This window comes from Vulpes vulpes, chromosome 10, assembly GCF_048418805.1.
Source record: "Vulpes vulpes isolate BD-2025 chromosome 10, VulVul3, whole genome shotgun sequence".
Taxonomy (NCBI): Eukaryota; Metazoa; Chordata; class Mammalia; order Carnivora; family Canidae; genus Vulpes; species Vulpes vulpes.
This window is the reverse complement of record NC_132789.1, coordinates 74,218,392-74,237,983: the sequence shown is the minus strand read 5'-3', so window position 1 is coordinate 74,237,983 and position 19,592 is coordinate 74,218,392. Positions and strand designations below refer to the sequence as shown.

The following is a 19,592-nucleotide window of genomic DNA, read 5'->3' as shown; positions in this document are numbered from 1 at the left end:
AAATAATCTATTTATTTATACGATACCACCTTATTTTGACCATTTTGATGAAAATTTCCTAAAATAAGTATTATATAAGCATATAATACTTTACTACTCTCTTTAACAAAGTATACTAAACACAACCAACTTCTGTCATAATGGGTTTGCTCTTATGAGCATCTACAAATGATTTCAAAAGTATTTAAGGCATATAGCACGATGCCTAACATACAGCGGGATTCAAGTAATGTTAGTTCCTTTCCACAACTGCAGTAAATCGAAGTCTTTTTTCCCTCTTCTGTCTTTTCACTCACAATGGAAGCTTAACACTGCTCTCAGTATTAAGGACCTCAAATGACTTTACTAGCCTCAGGACAGATTTAACTAAGAGGAAAGAAACCAGAATACTAAACCCATAAAGAATAGCATAGTAGACAACAATGAATAGGCATGCAGCAGTTTATTTTCCCTGCCAGTATATAATGCAAGGAATCAGGGCAGGGACTTTATAAGAGAAAATCCATGAGCTCAGTAGCTTCTTGCTCATTTTTGGGTTGAGGATTAAGTTCTAGAGACTCAAAAGCTATGATGAAAGTCTGGTATTTTAAATGGTAGCATGTGACTGTATTACCTTTTTTTTAGATTTTTTTTTGTTTTTTTTTTGTTTTTTTTTTTTTGAGAAAGAGAAAGGGGAGAGGGGAGAGGCAGAAGGAGAGGGAGAGAGTCTTAAGTGGATGCCCCAATGAGCAAGGAGCTGACTCAGGGTTCAAACTCTGTGAACTTGTGATCCAGAGATCACAACCTAAGCCAAAACAAAGCCAGATACTCAACCAACTGCACCATATACGTGCTCCCAATAATACCTTTTAAGTAGTGTTTTAGTTGCCATCTTGGTCCAAAATGAAAACTGAAAAGCTAGGATAAAAGCAAAGAACAGCCAGAATATCCAAAAATGTCCAAACCTGGCAAATAAAATAAACTTTTCTAATAACACCTGATAATAAGCTAAAATGTGGGCAGCCCGGGTGGCTCAGCAGTTTAGTGCCGCCTTCGGTCCAGGGCATGATCCTGGAGACCCGGGATCGAGTTCCACGTTGGGCTCCCTGCATGGAGCCTGCTTCTCCCTCTGCCTGTGTCTCTGCCTCTCTCTCTCTGCCTCTCTCTCTCTGCCTCTCTCTCTCTCTTTCCCCGTGCATCTCTCATGAATAAATAAAAGAGAGTTAAAATGTTACTGAACATTTGTACATCAGTGTCATTGAAGTGTTTATACCAAGAGTTAATTAAACTGTTACAAAGAAATTTTCTCTCCTTCTTCTAGGTCTTTAAACATGTACGAATACCTAACTCTAGCCTCTGGAACTTCAGGAGAAAGAAAGTTTGGTATCATTCGAAAGTAGTGCTAAAGACCTTTATTTTTACTTCTTAAACAGCTGTTTCCTACCGAAAAAGCACTAGCAACAAGTCTGCATGAGTTCTCTAAGTTTTTATTTAAATTCCAGTTGGTTAACATAAAGGTTAGGTGTACAATATAGTGATTCAACACTTCCATACAACACCAGGTGCTCATCACAAGTGCATTCCTTCATCCCCATCATCTGTTTCACCCATCCCCCCACCCCCCACCCCTCTCCCCTCTAGTAACCACCAGGTTGTTCTCTAGAGCTAAGAAAAAGCACAGGAGGCATCACAATTCCGGACTTCAAGTTGTACTACAAAGTGATCAAATGGTATAGTACCGGCACAAACACAGACACATAGAACAATGAAACAGAAAACCCAAAAAGGAACCTACCATTAATATGGTCAATTAATTTTTGACAAAGCATAAAAGATTATCCAGTGGGAAAAAGATCGTCTCTTCAACAAATGGTGTTGGGAAAACCGGACAAGAACATGCAAAAGAATAAACAAGTAGACCACTGTCTTACATCATACACAAAAATAAAATTCAAAATTAATTAAGGACCTAAATGTGAGACCTAAAACCATTAAAATCTTACAGAAGAACATAAGCAGTAACCTCTTTGACATCAGCCATAGCAAATTCTTTCTAGATATGTCTCCTGAGGCAAGGGAAACAAAAGCAAAAATAAACTATTGGGACTTCATCAAGATAAAAAGCTTCCACACAGCAAAGGAAACAATCAACAAAACTAAAACGCAGCCTACAGAATGGGACAAGAGATTTGTAAATGATGTATCTGATAAAGGATTAGTATCCAAAACATATAAAGAACTTGTCAACTTAACACCCCAAAAATGAATAATCTAATTTAAAAATGGGCAGAAAACACGAACAGACATTTCTCCAAACAAGGCATCCTGATGGCCAGCCGACGCGTGAAAAGATGCTCAACATCACTCTTCATCAGAGATATGCAAATCAAAACCATGAGATATCAACTCACACTTGTCAGAATGGCTAAAACCAACAACACAAGAAACAAATGGTGTTGGTGAGGATGTGGAGAAAGGAGAACCCTCCTGCACTGTTGGCGGAAATGTAGTGCTTGGTGCCTTTAGTAGAAGCAACGTGAACTTTTTCCAAACTTCCAATTTATTTTATAGAAAGTTTAAAATATAGTAATAGAAATGGTGGTAATTGTGATGACAACATTAGCAAAGCCATAATTTACTGAGTGCCTATCATGTGCCAGGCACTTCTGATACATTTTCTCTGGTTTTCACAATAACCCTAAAAGTTAAATATTATCTACAGAAGAGAAAATAAGACTCAGAGTAGTTAAGAAAAATGCCCAAAGTCATGCTGATACGCTGTCACAGACCCAAGACTTAAGCCTAACATACTCTCAATGTTTCAGAGGGGGTAAAATGTATGTACACGTGTGTGTGAGAAAGAGAGCAAATGATGAAGCAAATGTGGCAAAATTTATAAAACAGTAAATCTACTAAAGGATATACTACAGCTCAGGAGTTCTTTGTACTTTTTCTGAAATTCTTTTATAAGTTTGCAATTATTTCAAAATAAAATTAATAAACAAAAGTTTCTAACTCAGTGGGTACAGAGCAAACATTCATTTTGTCAGAAACACTGCTAATCAGCCAAGAGTTATCATTAATCAATGACCCTGAAGACCCAAGTCTTGCATTTCCTAATTAATGCTGTCATCATTACACGAATTTCCTTATTAAAAACTAAATGAATAATAGTGAAACTTCAGAAAGCTGAAAGTAAATGAGAAAAACTTTATTTTGTTTAATTTTGGGAATTATGAATAGAGTCAACAATAAAATAATCTTTGAAAATAATGACAATTTTCATAATATAGTTAATTCAACATCTTGGCAAATATTACTTAAGATTATATTTCAAAATGAATTCCTTCTAAGAAATAATATTTGTTTCTGGGAGTTCTTAAATAAGAAACTAATTATTTTTCTAAATAATATGTAAATGACTTATATAAGGATGATGTAGATATTAACAGAAAATTTATAACAAAGATATCTACTTAGTATTTTTTTTAAATACCATTCTATACTATCAAGGCTAACAAAGTTTCAATTCTACTTGAAAATTGTAAACTTATGTTGAGAAGGTACAACGAATATTTTTGTTCAAGTTAAATACTTGTCTTGAAACCTTAAAAAGACATGGATACATCCATTTCTAATGAAACTAGTTGGGAAACACAGTGGTATACCATGTAGACTTTAAAATTTTTTTTTTAATTTTTTTAAAGATTTATTTATGTATTTGAGAGAGAGAGAAAGAGAAGCAAGTGAACACAGAAGGGAAGGGAGAAGGAGAGATTCCCAGATAGACTCCCCACTGAGCGCAGAGCCCAACACCTGGGGCTTGATTTCACAACCCCCAAGATCACTATCCCAAGCCAAAACCAAGAGTCTGACAATCAACCAACTGAGCCGCCAGGTGGCCCTACCATACAGACTTTTAAAAAATATGTTGCAAGTTGACAATATAGAATAACTTCTTAAAATAAAAATAAAAAAATTAAAAAAAGTTTTCAGGAATTTAGAGAAAAAGAATATCCTCTACAGCAAATACAGGGAAGCTAATCATCATATTACACCTTCACAAAGTCTAAATGAATTCTTTAAGAACCATTTCATCAACATGATTATCCAAGGAGGAAAAAATTATTTTAAAATTACAACATTTTTATTTTTATTTATTTTTTTAAAGATTTTGTTTATTTGTTCATGAGAGACACGGAGAGAAAGAGAGAGGCAGAGACATAGACAGAGGGAGAAGCAGTCTCACCACCGCAGGGAGTCTGATACAGGACTTGATCCCAGATCCCAAGATCACACCCTGAGCCAAAGGCAAACACTCAACCACTGAGCCACCCTGGCATCCCTGTTTATTTTTCTTTAATAAACTACTACTATCCTGCTTAATATGTGCCAGGCACTATTTGGCACTTAAATACATTCACTTCATCACCTGACTTATTTTACATTATGAAATATGAAATAAAAGAAGCCATTAAAAGCTTTTTTTGTGACTCAGATCAAATAAAAATGACAGCATCAAAGAATCATATTCTCTACTGAATAATCTGAAGACACAATGGAAGGTCATCCAGTCTGGAATGATATTCAGGTAGTTTCTGGGGATGCCTGGGCGGTTCAGCAGCTGAGTGTCAGTCTGCCTTTGGCTCAGATCATGATCCTGGGTTCTGGGTCTGGGGATCGAGTTCTGCATCGGGCTCTCCAAAGGAAGCCTGCTTCTCCCTCTGCCTATGTCTCTGCCTCTCTCTGTGTGTCTTTCATGAATAAATAATTAAAATCTTTTTAAAAAGGGTAAAAACATTCTGCTGTTTTTAAAATAACCAATATTTCTTACAACAAAAGTTCAGCTAAATAGACTAAGTACCTTTCAGTAATTTTTCAAGAATTTACAACTCGAGATAAAATGGTCACCTCTTCCACTTTCACAACCTACTTCCATTTTACCTACATACACAAGTGAATTTGCGTTCTCGGTTCTTAAAGAAAGCACTATTGATATACATTGGGGTGGGGTGCCAGGTAGTAACACCACATACTATACATAATGAGTATTTACCTGCTTTGTCCTGAACAGCAACCGCTCCTTTCCCTCCGGCAGTTGTCATGGACTGTGGGAGAGGTGTGCCAACGGAAGTGGTGGCTGCTTCTCTGATGACTCCAGAATTCTGAACTCCTCCACTGCTAGCGCTCACATTAATGGCTCGTTTGTTCACAGCTGTGGGCTTATTTGAACAGCCTTTATTTAAACTTGACTGAAAAGTAATGGAATATTTAAAATCTCAGGTTTCTAATGCTCCATAATATACATTAATATTTTATCAATTCCCTGTTAGGTTAAAAATATATAATTTCCCTTACGAATCTTAAGTTTGCCGGTAGATCGGAGAGTTTCCCTCTGAACCAAAAACCCTTTTAAAATATTTTTGAAGAGAGAAACACGAGAATTAAGTACAAACAGTAGTTTTAAAATTAAGTATCAAATGGCTTTGTACTAAAATCATTTAAATGCCTTCATATAAAAATGATTATAATGTAAAAGTACATGTGTTTAATGGATAAAACATGACTTCGATATTCTGAGCTAGACTTATTTAGTAAAAGCAGAAATAATGAAAAGAAAGAAAATACCTTACCTTAGAAAGAGCAGTGGAGTACTGAAATGCTATACATCGCACAGATGTCTTATGAGCACTGATGGTTTTAACTGGTGACTTCAACATCCTTAAGTCATATTGATATATTTTCCCACGGGAAGATCCAATAGCCAAAGTGGCTCCATCAGGCATGAAATCTACTGCAGTTAGAGGGGTGTCAGCCACTAAAGTTTTCACTAGCCTTTGGAAAGAGTAACAAAGTATATATACATAGATATGTGAGCATACACAAGTATATAAGCATATGTGACATCAAGATAGCTATCTACCAAAACCAGTTACTTAGAATTTGGCAAAATTACCTAGAATATGCATCCCCAATATTTGTGTAAAGCAGAAATTCAGAATTAGACTGAGAGACATTTCTAATAGAATGGCATATAAAGGCACTGAACACTCCATCCTATTTTTCTATTCACTTGCAATGGGTACGGTCTACATCATCTGGAAGCAGCACTTACTTCTCTAAGTAATTACTACTTTGACAGTGAACGTGACAGGCCTCCCGGGTCTTACTCCACAAACAAGGGCTCTCGTCTCAGGGTTAAGGAGGCCCTAACTGTCCCCTTTCCATTTATTGAACTGCTCACGTCTCAAGAGGACTATGACCTTTTGCAGGGAAGCAGCTGCTACTTTGCTCTTAGCTGAGCATTTCTTGACCAAAAAACTAACAGAATCCACATGGCTTGATCCTTATGAAGCTAATACAGAAATATGGATATTGAACTGCTGAAGCTGAGCTCTTTGCCACAGTATCTTTCACAGTGTAAGAAAGAAATGCTTACTGACTCTTAAGGTTCAGTCAATTAGTTCAAAAAGAAAGAATAAAAAAAGAAAAGTTTTTTAAAAAGAAGAAAGCAAAACAAGTTAACAGCAAACTTTTAACAAGGGCTGACAGGGATCCCTGGGTGGCGCAGCAGTTTGGCGCCTACCTTTGGCCCAGGGCGCGATCCTGGAGACCCGGGATCGAATCCCACATCGGGCTCCCGGTGCATGGAGCCCGCTTCTCCCTCTGCCTGTGTCTCTGCCTCTCTCTCTCTCTCTCTGTGACTATCATAAATAAAAAAATAAAAAAATTTAACAAGGGCTGACAGAAAGTCCTACCCTAGTCATAACATTACCATTTTCTCCCACACAGTCTTTGGATATTGTTAGGTGTCTTCAATACACCTGTAGCATTCTTGTACCATTTTTGTTTTTTTATAGCGAACCAAGCACACCTATAACTATAAGAAGGACAGAAGGCACAATGGACCCAGATACTTAGGAGATGATGTACCCTCCAGTTCTAGGTCAGTGATTCTCAACTGGGGACAATTTTGCTACTTTTGCTAATTTGGGGAGTGCCACTAGCCTCTGGTGGCTGCTGAATATTCTACAATGCCCAGGACAGCCCCTCACAACCAAGAATTATCGAGCCCAAAATGTTAATAGTTTAGAAATCCTGCTCTTGATAATTAGTTTTAAAGCACATTAATCATATAGATTTTAAAATGTACATATTTATATTTCTAAAAAAGAATACTATGCCTATATGCTAAAATAAAGATGTGCAATCATTAACAGGCTATCCTCAACATTTACCATCTGGATGCACTCTAAAGAATATTGGTACCTCATATATTTTTTTCTGCATGGAAAGAAAAAGAAAAAATTCTATCCTCTTAGATATCAAGCACACAAACTTTAGATCCCCCAAACATTAATCAGAGGTCTATGCAAATCACAAATATGTCTGCTAATGAGATAATAGTTACTTATTACTTAATTAAGAAATGATCATGTCACACTTACTTCTTACTTGAAGTATCATAGAGGATGATTCTTTTATCCAAGCCTATAGTCACAAATAACAATTCATTGACAGGAGAAAAACAGATGCCTGAAGCTGGAGCTTTATGCGTACTGTCAAAGTTATGGTATGGACTCTGACTATTTACATCCCAGAGAGTTACTATTCCATTATCCGAAACACTGCCAAGTAGTGATTTCTTAAATAAGGAGTACTTCAAGTGTCGAACAGACTATAAAAATAAGAATAAATTTTATGTAATTGTAAGCATTCATAAGAACATCTTAAATAAACTACATAAATAACAGCCAACAATCAACCACACCATTCACAGGGGATTTAGGACTTCTCTGGTTTATACAGAAACAGGTTTCAAGTATGACAACCATAAAATCACTTAGTGGGCTATAAGATGAACCTAATACATACCAATATTCTAATCAAATATTTGTCATGGTTTTATTATCTTTGAAAATAAAGATAATTTTATTTTCCCCTTTTGTAGAGGAAAAATACAATACCAAGTTGAGATTAACTACGTTAATCTTTTGTAGAGGAAAAATACAATACCAAGTTGAGATTAACTACGTTAATTCATCAGGGTTAGGAACATCTACCACAATAAAAGGCCCAGTAGCTAATCACAGCCAAATCACAAATAAGTATAAGAGGGCATGATCCCGGGGTCCTGGGATCGAGTCCCGCATCGGGCTCCCTGCATGGAGCCTGCTTCTCCCTCTGCCTGTGTCTCTGCCTCTCTCTCTCTGTGTCTCTCATGAATAAATAAATATAATCTTTAAAAAATAACAAACAAATAAGTATAAGAGAACACTGGCAGAGAATAAGCAGTATTTCAAATTTATTTTCTATATATATTTTAGGTATTTGGATATATTTGCTTGAATCTGAGTGAGCATCTGATGTACCGGCAATTTAACACATGAAGCATAATAAAAAATTAACTAAACCACAAGGAAAGAACTGACAACACTCTACACTGGGGACGGACTATATCCTTCTTTTAAAAGCATCAGCCTGAGGGCAATATTGGCCTTTCTCTAAACACTCATCCCTGAAGGCAGTGGAGACAGTCTCTCTTTCTAGCTTCTGCAGGACCAGAATAAACAAAGATTCAATTTGAGTAAACAGATCTTGAATTAAAACTGGATAAATTTTATCTTTTACTAAAATGTTGCTTTCAAACTTGTACTGATATTGTAATTTACTGAGCTGAGGGATTAAGTATTTTACATTTAAGATAATTTTTCCTGCACAGAAAGAGTAATATAAGTACAGAAATTAATAGTAGAACCTGCAGACTGGGAAACTGGTTATAAAACATCTTCAAAGAGTTAAGTTATAGTACCAGATAAAATTATGAATCAGGCTCTAGTAGGCAGATAGTAGCTAGACATATAGGTCCCAGACAGACCTGGCACAGAATAAAAGTCAAATCTGAAAGGTTTTTTTGTTTTTGTTTTTTCTATCTAGTTTTATCTATTATAGTCCAAAAGCTTCTCTATACCACTAGAAACCACACAGAAACCACTAGCTTCTATAGATTAAAAACTCATATACTACCTATTTCTAAGATGTTTCAAAATAATACCTGTCAGCCTTTAACAACAAAAATATTTCGGAGTAATACAAAACGAATTCTGCCTAAGGAAACAAAAGGACTATTTGTTACCAGACACCCTAAGGTAAGATAATTACTATGGGCATGCATAAATTTGGCTCCTCATTTTCATATGGTTAGAGTACAAGGAGAAAACATTGGTTTATATTTTGCATTTCTGTTAAGCAAAAGTATATCCACTCCAAAAGACAAATCTTTCCTCTGGTCTATACTCAAGGAAAATAAACTACTGAGACCTTGACTATATAAAAGACATAGAAGGCATCTGGGTGGCTCAGTTGGTTAAGCATCTGACTCTTATTTTTTAATTTTACTCATTTTTTTTGAAGATTTTATTTATTTATTCATGAGAGACACAGAGAGAAAGAGAGGCAGAGACACAGGCAGAGGGAAAAGCAGGCTCCACACAGGAAGCCCGATGTGGGACTCGATCCCAGGTCTCCAGGGTCACGCCCTGGCTGAAAACAGTGCTAAACTGCTGAGCCACTTAGGATGCCCAAGCATCTGACTCTTAATTTATGCTCAGATCATGATCTCAGGATCATCAGATCAAGCCTTGCATCAGGGGCTCCATATTAAATGTGGAGAGATTCTCTCCTTCTCTCTACCTCTGCCCCTCCCTCCACCCCCAAGCGCTCGTGTGCTCGTGCACTCTCTCTCTCTCTCTCTCTCTCTCTCTCTCTCGGAAAAAGAAAAAGAAGAAAGAAGAAAGAAGAAAGAAGAAGAAAGAAGAAAGAAGAAAGAAGAAAGAAGAAAAAGAAAAGAAAAGGAAAAGAAAGATCCTTAGTAAATTGCAATGTCTATAGAGTCATGTGTCAACCTAGCAAAACATTAATTTTTTTTTAAAACATTAATTTTTAAAAAAACTTTGCAGCACACTAGAGTTCATATATTTATGGTCCTTCATATAATCTAAATCTGGATTAAATACACAAGCAGAATTTACTTAAAAGAAAAAAAACCCTAACACCATAAAACAGATCTCACAGATTCTCTAAGTACATAATATTCAACCTCTTAGCCACAGGATTCCTACTGGAATATGATAATCCAGAATCTATTAGAATATAGCAAGGAACTGGGAGCCTATTACTTCATATAACAAAACCTTATAAATAGCTAAAAATGCATTTCTTAATTAAGTCAAAACCTAAATTCCAAATATTGCCTCATATTTTGTGGATCTATATAGCAACACTTTAAGAAAAGAAAAAAAAGGCTAATGACAACCATAAACCTTCCTCTCAGATAACCTAGGTTCAAGCAGAGTCTTGGCCAAACTCTGTAGGGTCTTGGGTAAATTACTTAAACTCTCCAAACCTCAGTGTTCTCATCTACAAAACAGAAAATGCTCTTGTTTTCCAATCAAAGTTGTTCTAAGGATTAAGCAATCTCTGCACAGGGCCATGTACATAGTAGTAATTGCCACTCTTCTCACAGGTTCATGACTCAATCATCATTGTTTATGTACCCATTTGACCATACTTCATACATATTTTTAATAAGACCCTTAAGTAGCCAAACTAATTTCTTTAAATGGCTCCCCTCTCTCTGATACATTTCTGACCTTTCTACAGTGATTAAATCATCATGTCTTTAGATTAGCATTAAGAGAGTATCCAATGACTTGGATAAATTAAGTATTAATCTACTAAATTATATTTCAAGTAAGTACTAATACATGTTAGTATCAGCAGCACTTATTAGGCCCCTACCTAGTTCCAAATTCAAGCTATTTCTAAGAAAAAAAAATACTTACAAGAACATTATCTTAAAAAATCCCTATAAGCGCAATGCCATTTTTTCTTATGATACATTATTATTATGTAAGAATGGCATGTGCTTGTGAAGGAATACATGTTTCTAAATATAAAAAATACATCACTCACTATAGATCAAGGGTTGACAAACTTTTTCTTGAAGGACCAGGTAGTAAATATTTTATGCTGTTGTATGCAAAAGCAGTATAAATGAGTTTGGCTGTGTTCCAATAAAACTTTATTTACAAATATAATGGTCAGCTATTGGGTCATAGTTTGTCGGCCCCTGCTATAAATGTGTGAAATAAAAAAACAAAATACATAAACAAAAAAGAGAGAGAAAACTATCCATAATCCTACCACCTATAAAAAAACTAGTTAACATTTAATTTTGTTTTAAGTCTTCATTTTATTGTTTAAATACTCTTCTGCATGAATGTATGTTTGTGTGTATCCAGTAAGTATAAACAGAAAACCTGGAATCACACTTTATTATTATAAAGTTAGCATTGTCACTAATATTTTCTACATGATTTTAACAGCTGGATAATAATGAATGTATGAGCATATCAACTTATCTAAATAATCCAACGTTGGACATATAGGTTATTTCCAATTTCCAAGTACCCTAACTGCTAATTTATGAAGGAATTTGTATTTCACTGTTGTTCATGATTTAAAGGTTCTTGGTTGAAAAATGCTAAGTGACCATCTGTCTTCCTTCTTTTGTGAATTGCATATTAATCTACTTAGCTTATTTTCTATTGGGCTATTACGATTTTTTTAAACTAATTTGCAATTGATCTTACTATAATAAGGATACTAATGCTCTCATAAGTATATCTATTTCCCCATTTTTCTTTCAATTTTGTTAATTTTTATATATTGCTTTTTTGTCAGATTTTTGGTTTTTATATACTTAAATTTATCAAATCTGCCCCCCTAACTTATGACTTTGTTCTTATACTTAGAAAAGCCTTACCTTCACAGAGATAAGACTGTACATTCATATTTTATTATAGCTTTATATTCTGTAATATATGTGTGTATGCATATACACATGTATATATACATATATATGCTAGACACTATACATGCAACTATGTACATACAATAGATACTACACATGTACACACAGACCTATGTGCATAAATATATAATTTCCCCTCAATTCCATCCTTTCCCTCTTAATTTGCAGTGTCTTACTTCAAGCACTAATCAACTGTCACCAGATGTACGCCCCACTTCCATTCTCAGTGGCTTACTATCCATCCTTCACATTAATGCAGCAGTAACTTCTTCAAAACTAGAAATCTGAACATATTTGTCTTACTTAAAATCCTTTTCACTTGAAGACTGAAAAGTTGTGTTTTTTTTTATTTTGAAGATTTACTTATTTATTTATTCATGAGAGACACAGAGAGAGGCAGAGACACAGGCAGAGGGAGAAAAAGGCTCTCTGCAGGAGCCTGATTTGGGACTCGATCCCAGAATTCAGGATCACTGCCCTGAGTCAAAGACAGATGCTCAACCTCTGAGCCACCCAGGTGTCCCTGAAAAGTTAGTTGTTATGGTGGTGGCAGAGTTTCTGAATATGTCTCTGAATTCCCCTACGTATATTTGTGTTTGTATGAACACGCACACAGAAAAGACAAGAAGTAAGCCTGAACTGCCTATCCTTACAAAGTCCTATTTTTCAAGGTTGGCCCTTGGCTGGTGTCTGGGAACTTAGGATTTGGGGAGAATTCCCACTACCCTAAGTGGTAAGAGCCACTCACTGATAAAAGTGGCTCACTGTGCCTACACTGTTTGTGTAAAATATATGGCTTATGGCTGAACCATGGCTGAAAACCTGCTCTCCTTCTGGGAGTCTGGAATTTCGATAGAGGGTGTCTATGTAACTAACTAGCCTCCAATAAAAACCCTGGGCAATGAGTCTCTAATGAGCTTCCTTGGTAGAAGCGTTTCATACATGTTGTCACAATTTGATGCTGGGGAAATTAAGTACATCTTCTCCACTGAGAGAGGATGCTTCGAATTCTATACTGGGTTTCCTTGGGGCTTCACCCCAGGCACCTTTTCTCTTTACTGATTCTGCTTTGTACCCTTTCACTGTAATAAATCATAGCCATGTATATGATTATATGCTGAGTTGTAGTAGTCCCAGTGAATCATTAAACTTGGTGTTGGGGATCCCTAGTGCAATGAGTGTAACTGTGAGTGTGAGTGTGAGTGTGAGTGTGTGAGTGTTACAGACAGCAAAACTAAAATCCCATGAACATTTACAACAAAATCAGATGATCAGATATCCCCTGAGTCATGTTAGTAAGTCAAACAATTAGCAGCCACAAGTCCTTCACAGTGTTAGTATCTATGCAAAAGGAAACAGCAGGAAGTAACAGGGAGTCTGAGACAGATATGAGAACAGGAAAAGCCCCAAGTAGCCAATAGATACATAAAAAAAAAAAGCATGGTGGCCAATTTGACAACATCAGCTGACACCAGGATTATTTGCTGCATTGGTGGAACTATACAGAGGTCTGCAGAAAGGTATGAAGGGCTAGAGAAGTTTAGCTGCAATAAACTCCCCAAACTGAGCAGTCGAGACGCCTTCCTCCCAAGTCAGGGCACCACACTAAGGAGACACTGGTAGGAGTGGGAGCAAACCTGAGTAGGATGGAGTCAACAAAGCTGAGGAGAGCAGAAGTTCAACTGCAAGTGAGTGAGTGGAACAAAGTTGGGCAACCTCAGGAAATGAGTCACCATTAAAACAAAAACAAAACTAAATCAAAACAAGAGGGAGCTCTTGTAAGGCTAGAAAAGATACCCTGAGCCCCATCTCTGTGTAGAAATTCAGGGAAACTAGCTACAAAGTTATTATGAGAAGGACAAAGAGAACAAGAAGAAAGGCATTCTCAAGAGATGACCAAAAAGAAAATAAAATGATACAAGACACTACCAAACAATATAAATCAGAATTAGAAAACTTAGAAATGTCAGAACTCAGCAAAGAATTAGAAATTTTAAAAGCCTCTTCAAAAATGAAGGTCAATTTAAAAGGAATATAAGAATTAATAAACACAATAGATAAGACCTTAGAGACAGGCAAAAAGGAAAGAATTTTTGAAAATCGAAAATAAGGAAAAAGTTAAAATGATTTCAAAGTAATAAATCAGTGAAGATCTAATAAAGAAAAAACAAACATAAGGAAAATAACAAATATGAAAAGGAATTTGAAAAAACTTCCTTGAAAGAAAAGATCTGAAACTATGTATAAAATGAGAACCCCAAGTCCTCATGAATGATAATACAGAATGACCAATACCAAGACACAGTCTAATAAAATTACTGGACTTTATAGAAGAAAAAAAAATATCCTTTGGACACCTAGGGAAAAAGAAACAAGTGACTTCTGAGGAAAAAATACTTAAATTACCATCAGACATTTGAGACCAAAAATGATGGGAGTAACAACACTGAAGTTCCTCAAGGGGAAAAAAAGTGACCCTGCTACTGAGTTACATCAAAAGAGAATTTATCTCAGAGAAAAATCAAAAAGCAGAAAACACATACTTATGGAAACAATATTAATGTATGGTACTCTTTGTGATTATAAAATTTTGGAAAATACCTAAAATACAGAAATGTTTAAACTGTGGCATTTGAACAATGGAATATTATAGAGCCATTAAAAAATTATGGTTATGGGGGCACCTGGGTGGCTCAGTAGGTTGAGCATCTGACTCCTGATTTCAGCTCAGGTCACGATCTCAGGGTCGTGGGATCAAGCCCACGTTGGGCTCCACACTGAGTGTGGCATCCGCTTAAGATTCTCCCATTCTCCCTCTCCCCCTTACTTGTGTACACTCTCTAAAATAAATATATTAATCTTTAAAAAAATTATGGTTATGAATACTAATAAAATGGGATTCTCACCTAATAAAATGGGATGGAACCCTACTGTAAAAAAGGCAGAAAACAAGACTATACCGACAGAACGGTTATTAACTGCATGGAGGGAAGATAGAACTATAGAAACATTGCAAGAAAACATTCTTCCCATTACAGAAAATTTGGAAGACAGATAATAGAATGAAAAAAAAAAAAGCTTTTAAAAAGTATCTACATTAAAGATATAGAAGTTTATTTTATGCCAACATGTCAATTATAAAACTGTTCAAAAAACATACTATACAGACTAGACAAATATACACAAATACTAAAAAAATACATGGAGGACATATTATTATGCAAACATTATATATAAATGTTCCTGTATAACATCAAGGAGACCACCATTCTAGAAATAAAGTTTTGTAGTCAGCCAAACCCTCTGAGTGGTAAAATTATATGGGTAAAGATATAACCAGACAAACAAGCTACCCTAATTAAAATTAAACTCATTCTTGATAAAATAATAATTATTTTTAAGTGTAACTACTAATTATTTACACTCACCAGACTCTATACCAAACATGCTTACTAATACTTATGAAATCTATACCTAAAATGTCAAAAATTACATTGAATAAAATGAACTCATTTAACACATACTGAAATACATTATATTTATTTTTTTAAATAGACTATTATTTAAAATCTCACAAATAACCTGCTCCATTTAGGATCATTTTTAAGTCTAAGGAATCAATAAAATAGATCCACTCTGTAACTGCTTTGAAAGGGCTGCAGTTTGGGAAAGGCAGCACAGGTTAACCTATTTGTGAGCTCACACTGCTGAACCTGCCAAAGGGCAACATACAATTGTAATCTAGGAAGTCTGTCAGCCCCTGCAGTTCTGCAGAGGCAGTAAGGCTCTTTCCCCCCTGCAGTGATCCACATAAAACTAACAGCTTCAATTCAGTTCAGACACTCCAAAGTTAAGATCTAAATATATTCAGGGAATTTCACTTCCACTATGAAATCAGTATTACAATGCTGATTCAATGACACTCCAGGTTTTTGTCACTTTTGCTAAGAAATCAATTTGGTGATTTTTAAATATTTCAAATTCTTGATTGTTCATAGAAACAAAAATTAAAATGTTTAATCATTCGATGTGCCCTATCTACTATTTTTCCCAACACCTAGACCCTACCTATAGTAACTGACCAACATAAAAATTATGTCCATTTTCTGGCAGACTTAAATTTTTATGAACATTGACTAAATTTAAGAAATGAATATTTAATATATTTAAAATCGTAAATGAATTTTGAGAAATCTAAATGAACACTCAAGTAGCAATTCTACGTTTCTAGAAACCAATAGATAAAATACTGCATAACAAAATAATTTATAGGAAAAAACAAAAAAATCACTCCAAAAATTTCAATTATAATACTCATAAAAGGGAAATAATAAGTATAGAGAATCATGAAAACTATGACTTTCCTCACAAAAAAAAAAGCTAAGGAAAATGAAATAATATAGTATACAAAAAATAATACAGTACACAAAAAAATATACAAATATATGTTCCAGGGAAAGCAGAAAAATTAAAATACTCCAGTTCAATTTCTTCACTTTCTTTAATGCTCTCCTTCTCATAAGTCAGTCTAACACATGCAACATGATTACTGAGGTCAAGTTATACCTGGCAAACAGCAGGGATTTGGAGGGAATACATTAAATATACTCAAACCAGTTTGGGAAAGTGAATCACAGAAGTTACTTTAATGATTTAACATGATTACTCATTAAAAGCCCACACTGAAGTTCCCTGATCTCTTACCAAATGTTAGGACCGATGCTAAATACGCTCAGCATCTCGTTTAGCCCTCAAAACAAACAAAAACATGACTCTACTGAAAGTATATTCTCATTCTCATTCAACAGATAAAGAAAAGGAGGCTCAAGAGTTTAGTAACTCGCCCAAATTTGCACAGCTAGCTCTCCAAATAAATGTGGGACCTGGGATACAGAATGATACCAAAGACCCTATAGAGACTCTGACCTGTGCTAGCAGGGGCAGCAGACACAGGAAAATCTCAGGTAACCTTGCACAAGAGAAAGCCTAGAGCATTACTGTTTCCTCAACCAGAAGATAATTTAAATTCAGTTTTGCTATGCAAATAATCAATGAAAATCCTTTGAAAGCCAACAATACAGTGACCTGTCACACAGGATTTCAAAATATGCTGAAAGTAACAAGAGAATACTGCAAAGTTCCCAGAAGCTTTGGATTCTCAAATCTTTATACATTCAGCTGTTCCTGAGCTAGAAAGAGATCCCAACAAAAACAGTGGTACTACTCTTACAGAACAGATCTTCAAAATACTCAAAAGTCTTGCAATCTAAAAGTCCTCATGTATAAAATGAAAATAACATACATATCACAAGTGAGTAGCAAAGATTAAATTAGAAAATGTAATGTAAAGCAATATTCATAGTGCTTGAAACACAAGAAATGGTAGTAAGAATTCTACAAAGGTGGTACCTTTGCTGAAATGCTCTCCAAACCTCTCATTACCTATAGTCACCCCAGGGGCAACAAGATGGTCTTTTGCAATACATAATACTGACATAATTACATACCTGTATGGAAAACTGAACCCTCTATCTCACACCATACACAAAAATTAATTTGAAATGGATTATAATAGACATAAATGGGAATGGTAAAACAATAAAGTTTTACCTAAAAGGAACAAAAGGGCACTATTTTTAAGACCTTGGGGCAAGCAAGATTTTTTCAAGACACAAAAAGCAGCATCCATAAACGAAAGTGATATACTAGACTAGATTTCATTAAATCTAAGAACTTCTGTTCATTCTTTTAAAAAGGCATTAGAGTTAAAAGGCCAGTTGTAGGCTAAAAGAAGATATATACAACATGCATATACAAAAAATTACTCCATCCAGAATATATAATAAAGTATAAATCTATCAGAAGAAACACAAGTATTTTGTCACAAGAACAGACTTTATCAGTCATTTCACAAAAGAAGTCATATGAAAAAACACCCAACTTATCCAACATGCAGAAATGCAAAAATTAAAACCATAAGATACCACTATACAACCATCAAAATTGTTATAATTAACAAGATAAGCAATTCTTGGTATTAGCAAAAATGTGACCCAAGTGAATCTCACAAACATTGCTGGTAGAAGTGTAAAATGGCACAAGCACTTTAGAGAACTTTTTGGCTTTTTTTTAGTAAAGCATGATGCCTACACTAAGATCTAAGCAAAATCCATTTTTGAATATTTAGTCAAGACAAGTGAAAATATATGTCCACAAAAAGACATTCATAAGAATATTCACAGCAGCTTTATTGTAACAGCTAAAAACTAGAAACAAAATACATGTCCATCAACAAACTGTGACATATACACACAATGGAAAACTACACAGTAGTAAAACAATATGAACCACTATTTCATGCATCAAAGCAAACATAATGAAGACTAAAAGAAACCAGACATATCCTATTCTAAGAAATAGATGTAGTGCCTAGAAAGGGTTAAGAGGGAGTCCTCTGATGTGCCAAAAATGTTCTATACTTTGATCCTGGTAGTTATGCAGGTATATGTAGATATAAAAATTCATTAAGCTGTATAATTAAGATGTATGCGCCTTATTATGCAAGTTATATCTCAATTTTAGAAATCTAAATACTTTACACATAATAAAGCCAAGAGCAATAACTTAACCTAATGTTTTCAAAACTATTCCTTCATATCTGGTTTTAACTAAAAAAAACAAAAAACAACAACAACAAAAAAAACAACAACAAAACTCTCTCACAAGATACAATAAAAACTGAAATGTAAGAATATACATGGTAGGTATCTGGCCTAACTTTTATATTACTAAAAAGTCAGCCCAGAACCTCTAAATCTAAATGTGTCATGCTTCTAATATATCAAAAATCTTAAAAAAAAAAAAAAAGGCAAGAAAGAAAATTAATTTCCTTAAAAAGCAAGATATGTGAACAGTAAGATTTTTTCACATTAGTTCCAATGTCTATGGGCTTAAGGTTTTATGTCTCATCAAAATACAAATAATAACCAAACAAAGAATGGCAAAAAATATTACCTCCTTTGTTTAGGACAATATTAATATATTCTCTGCGGCAAATCACTTTCCACATCCATAAAATACAGAAAGTGAAATTACCTGTAAAGGCGTTCTTTCAGTTCAAGGTTCTAGGGTTTCTGACATTCAACTAATCAAAAACTCTGATTAGCTCCTCAACTGCCTTCCAAAATAAAAGCTGAATCTTTGGTCTGGCATTCAGAGTTCCACATCAACACTATGTCCATATTTTCCTTTCCAATCTTTTTTCACATTGGCCCTATATAAAAACCTTCCTTAGTCCTTGTTTTTCTTCATGTGATTTCCTACATATAAAATATCCTTTTCCCAAAGTTCTGTACTAACCTATTAAGATCTTTGTCATCTATAAATCCATTCACATATTTATTAGATCTTTTCCATATAATGGTTGAGGACAAAGAAATAAGACATGGTTCCAGCTATAAAGTGGGAATGTAAAGAGCTAACCCGAATATAAATTAGAATCAAGTAATTAGCAAAGAAGTCAATTTATACTGTAGTAAAAATAAAACAAAACAAAAATCATTTAAGCATTAGACAAAGATGAAATCCTCCCTTTCAATTTTCCCTATTTTATTCCCAGATAATTCTCTCACTGTTCTGAATCACCATAAGATTGTTTTTATATCAATTACCAAAATCATTTTTATATTTTTTATTCCCCCAATACATGAAACTTGAGAAGACTTTTTTCTGTATCATT

At 34.8% G+C, this 19,592-nt stretch overlaps 1 protein-coding gene across 4 annotated transcripts in view; it reads right to left on the bottom strand.

Moving 5' to 3' along the window:
• Positions 1-19,592, bottom strand: part of NEDD1 (NEDD1 gamma-tubulin ring complex targeting factor) — a 46,610-nt gene that overhangs the window by 15,546 nt on the left and 11,472 nt on the right. For 2 of the 4 annotated variants that reach the window (XM_026013065.2, XM_026013064.2), the window contains exons 6-8: positions 7,428-7,657; positions 5,613-5,814; positions 5,036-5,231 (exon numbers count right to left, since the gene is read on the bottom strand). In XM_026013065.2, the coding sequence (XP_025868850.1) occupies positions 5,036-5,231; positions 5,613-5,814; positions 7,428-7,657 (628 nt within the window). The remainder of the gene's footprint in view (positions 1-5,035; positions 5,232-5,612; positions 5,815-7,427; positions 7,658-19,592) is intronic. The other 2 variants (XM_026013062.2, XM_072724630.1) reach the window with 1 other exon arrangement.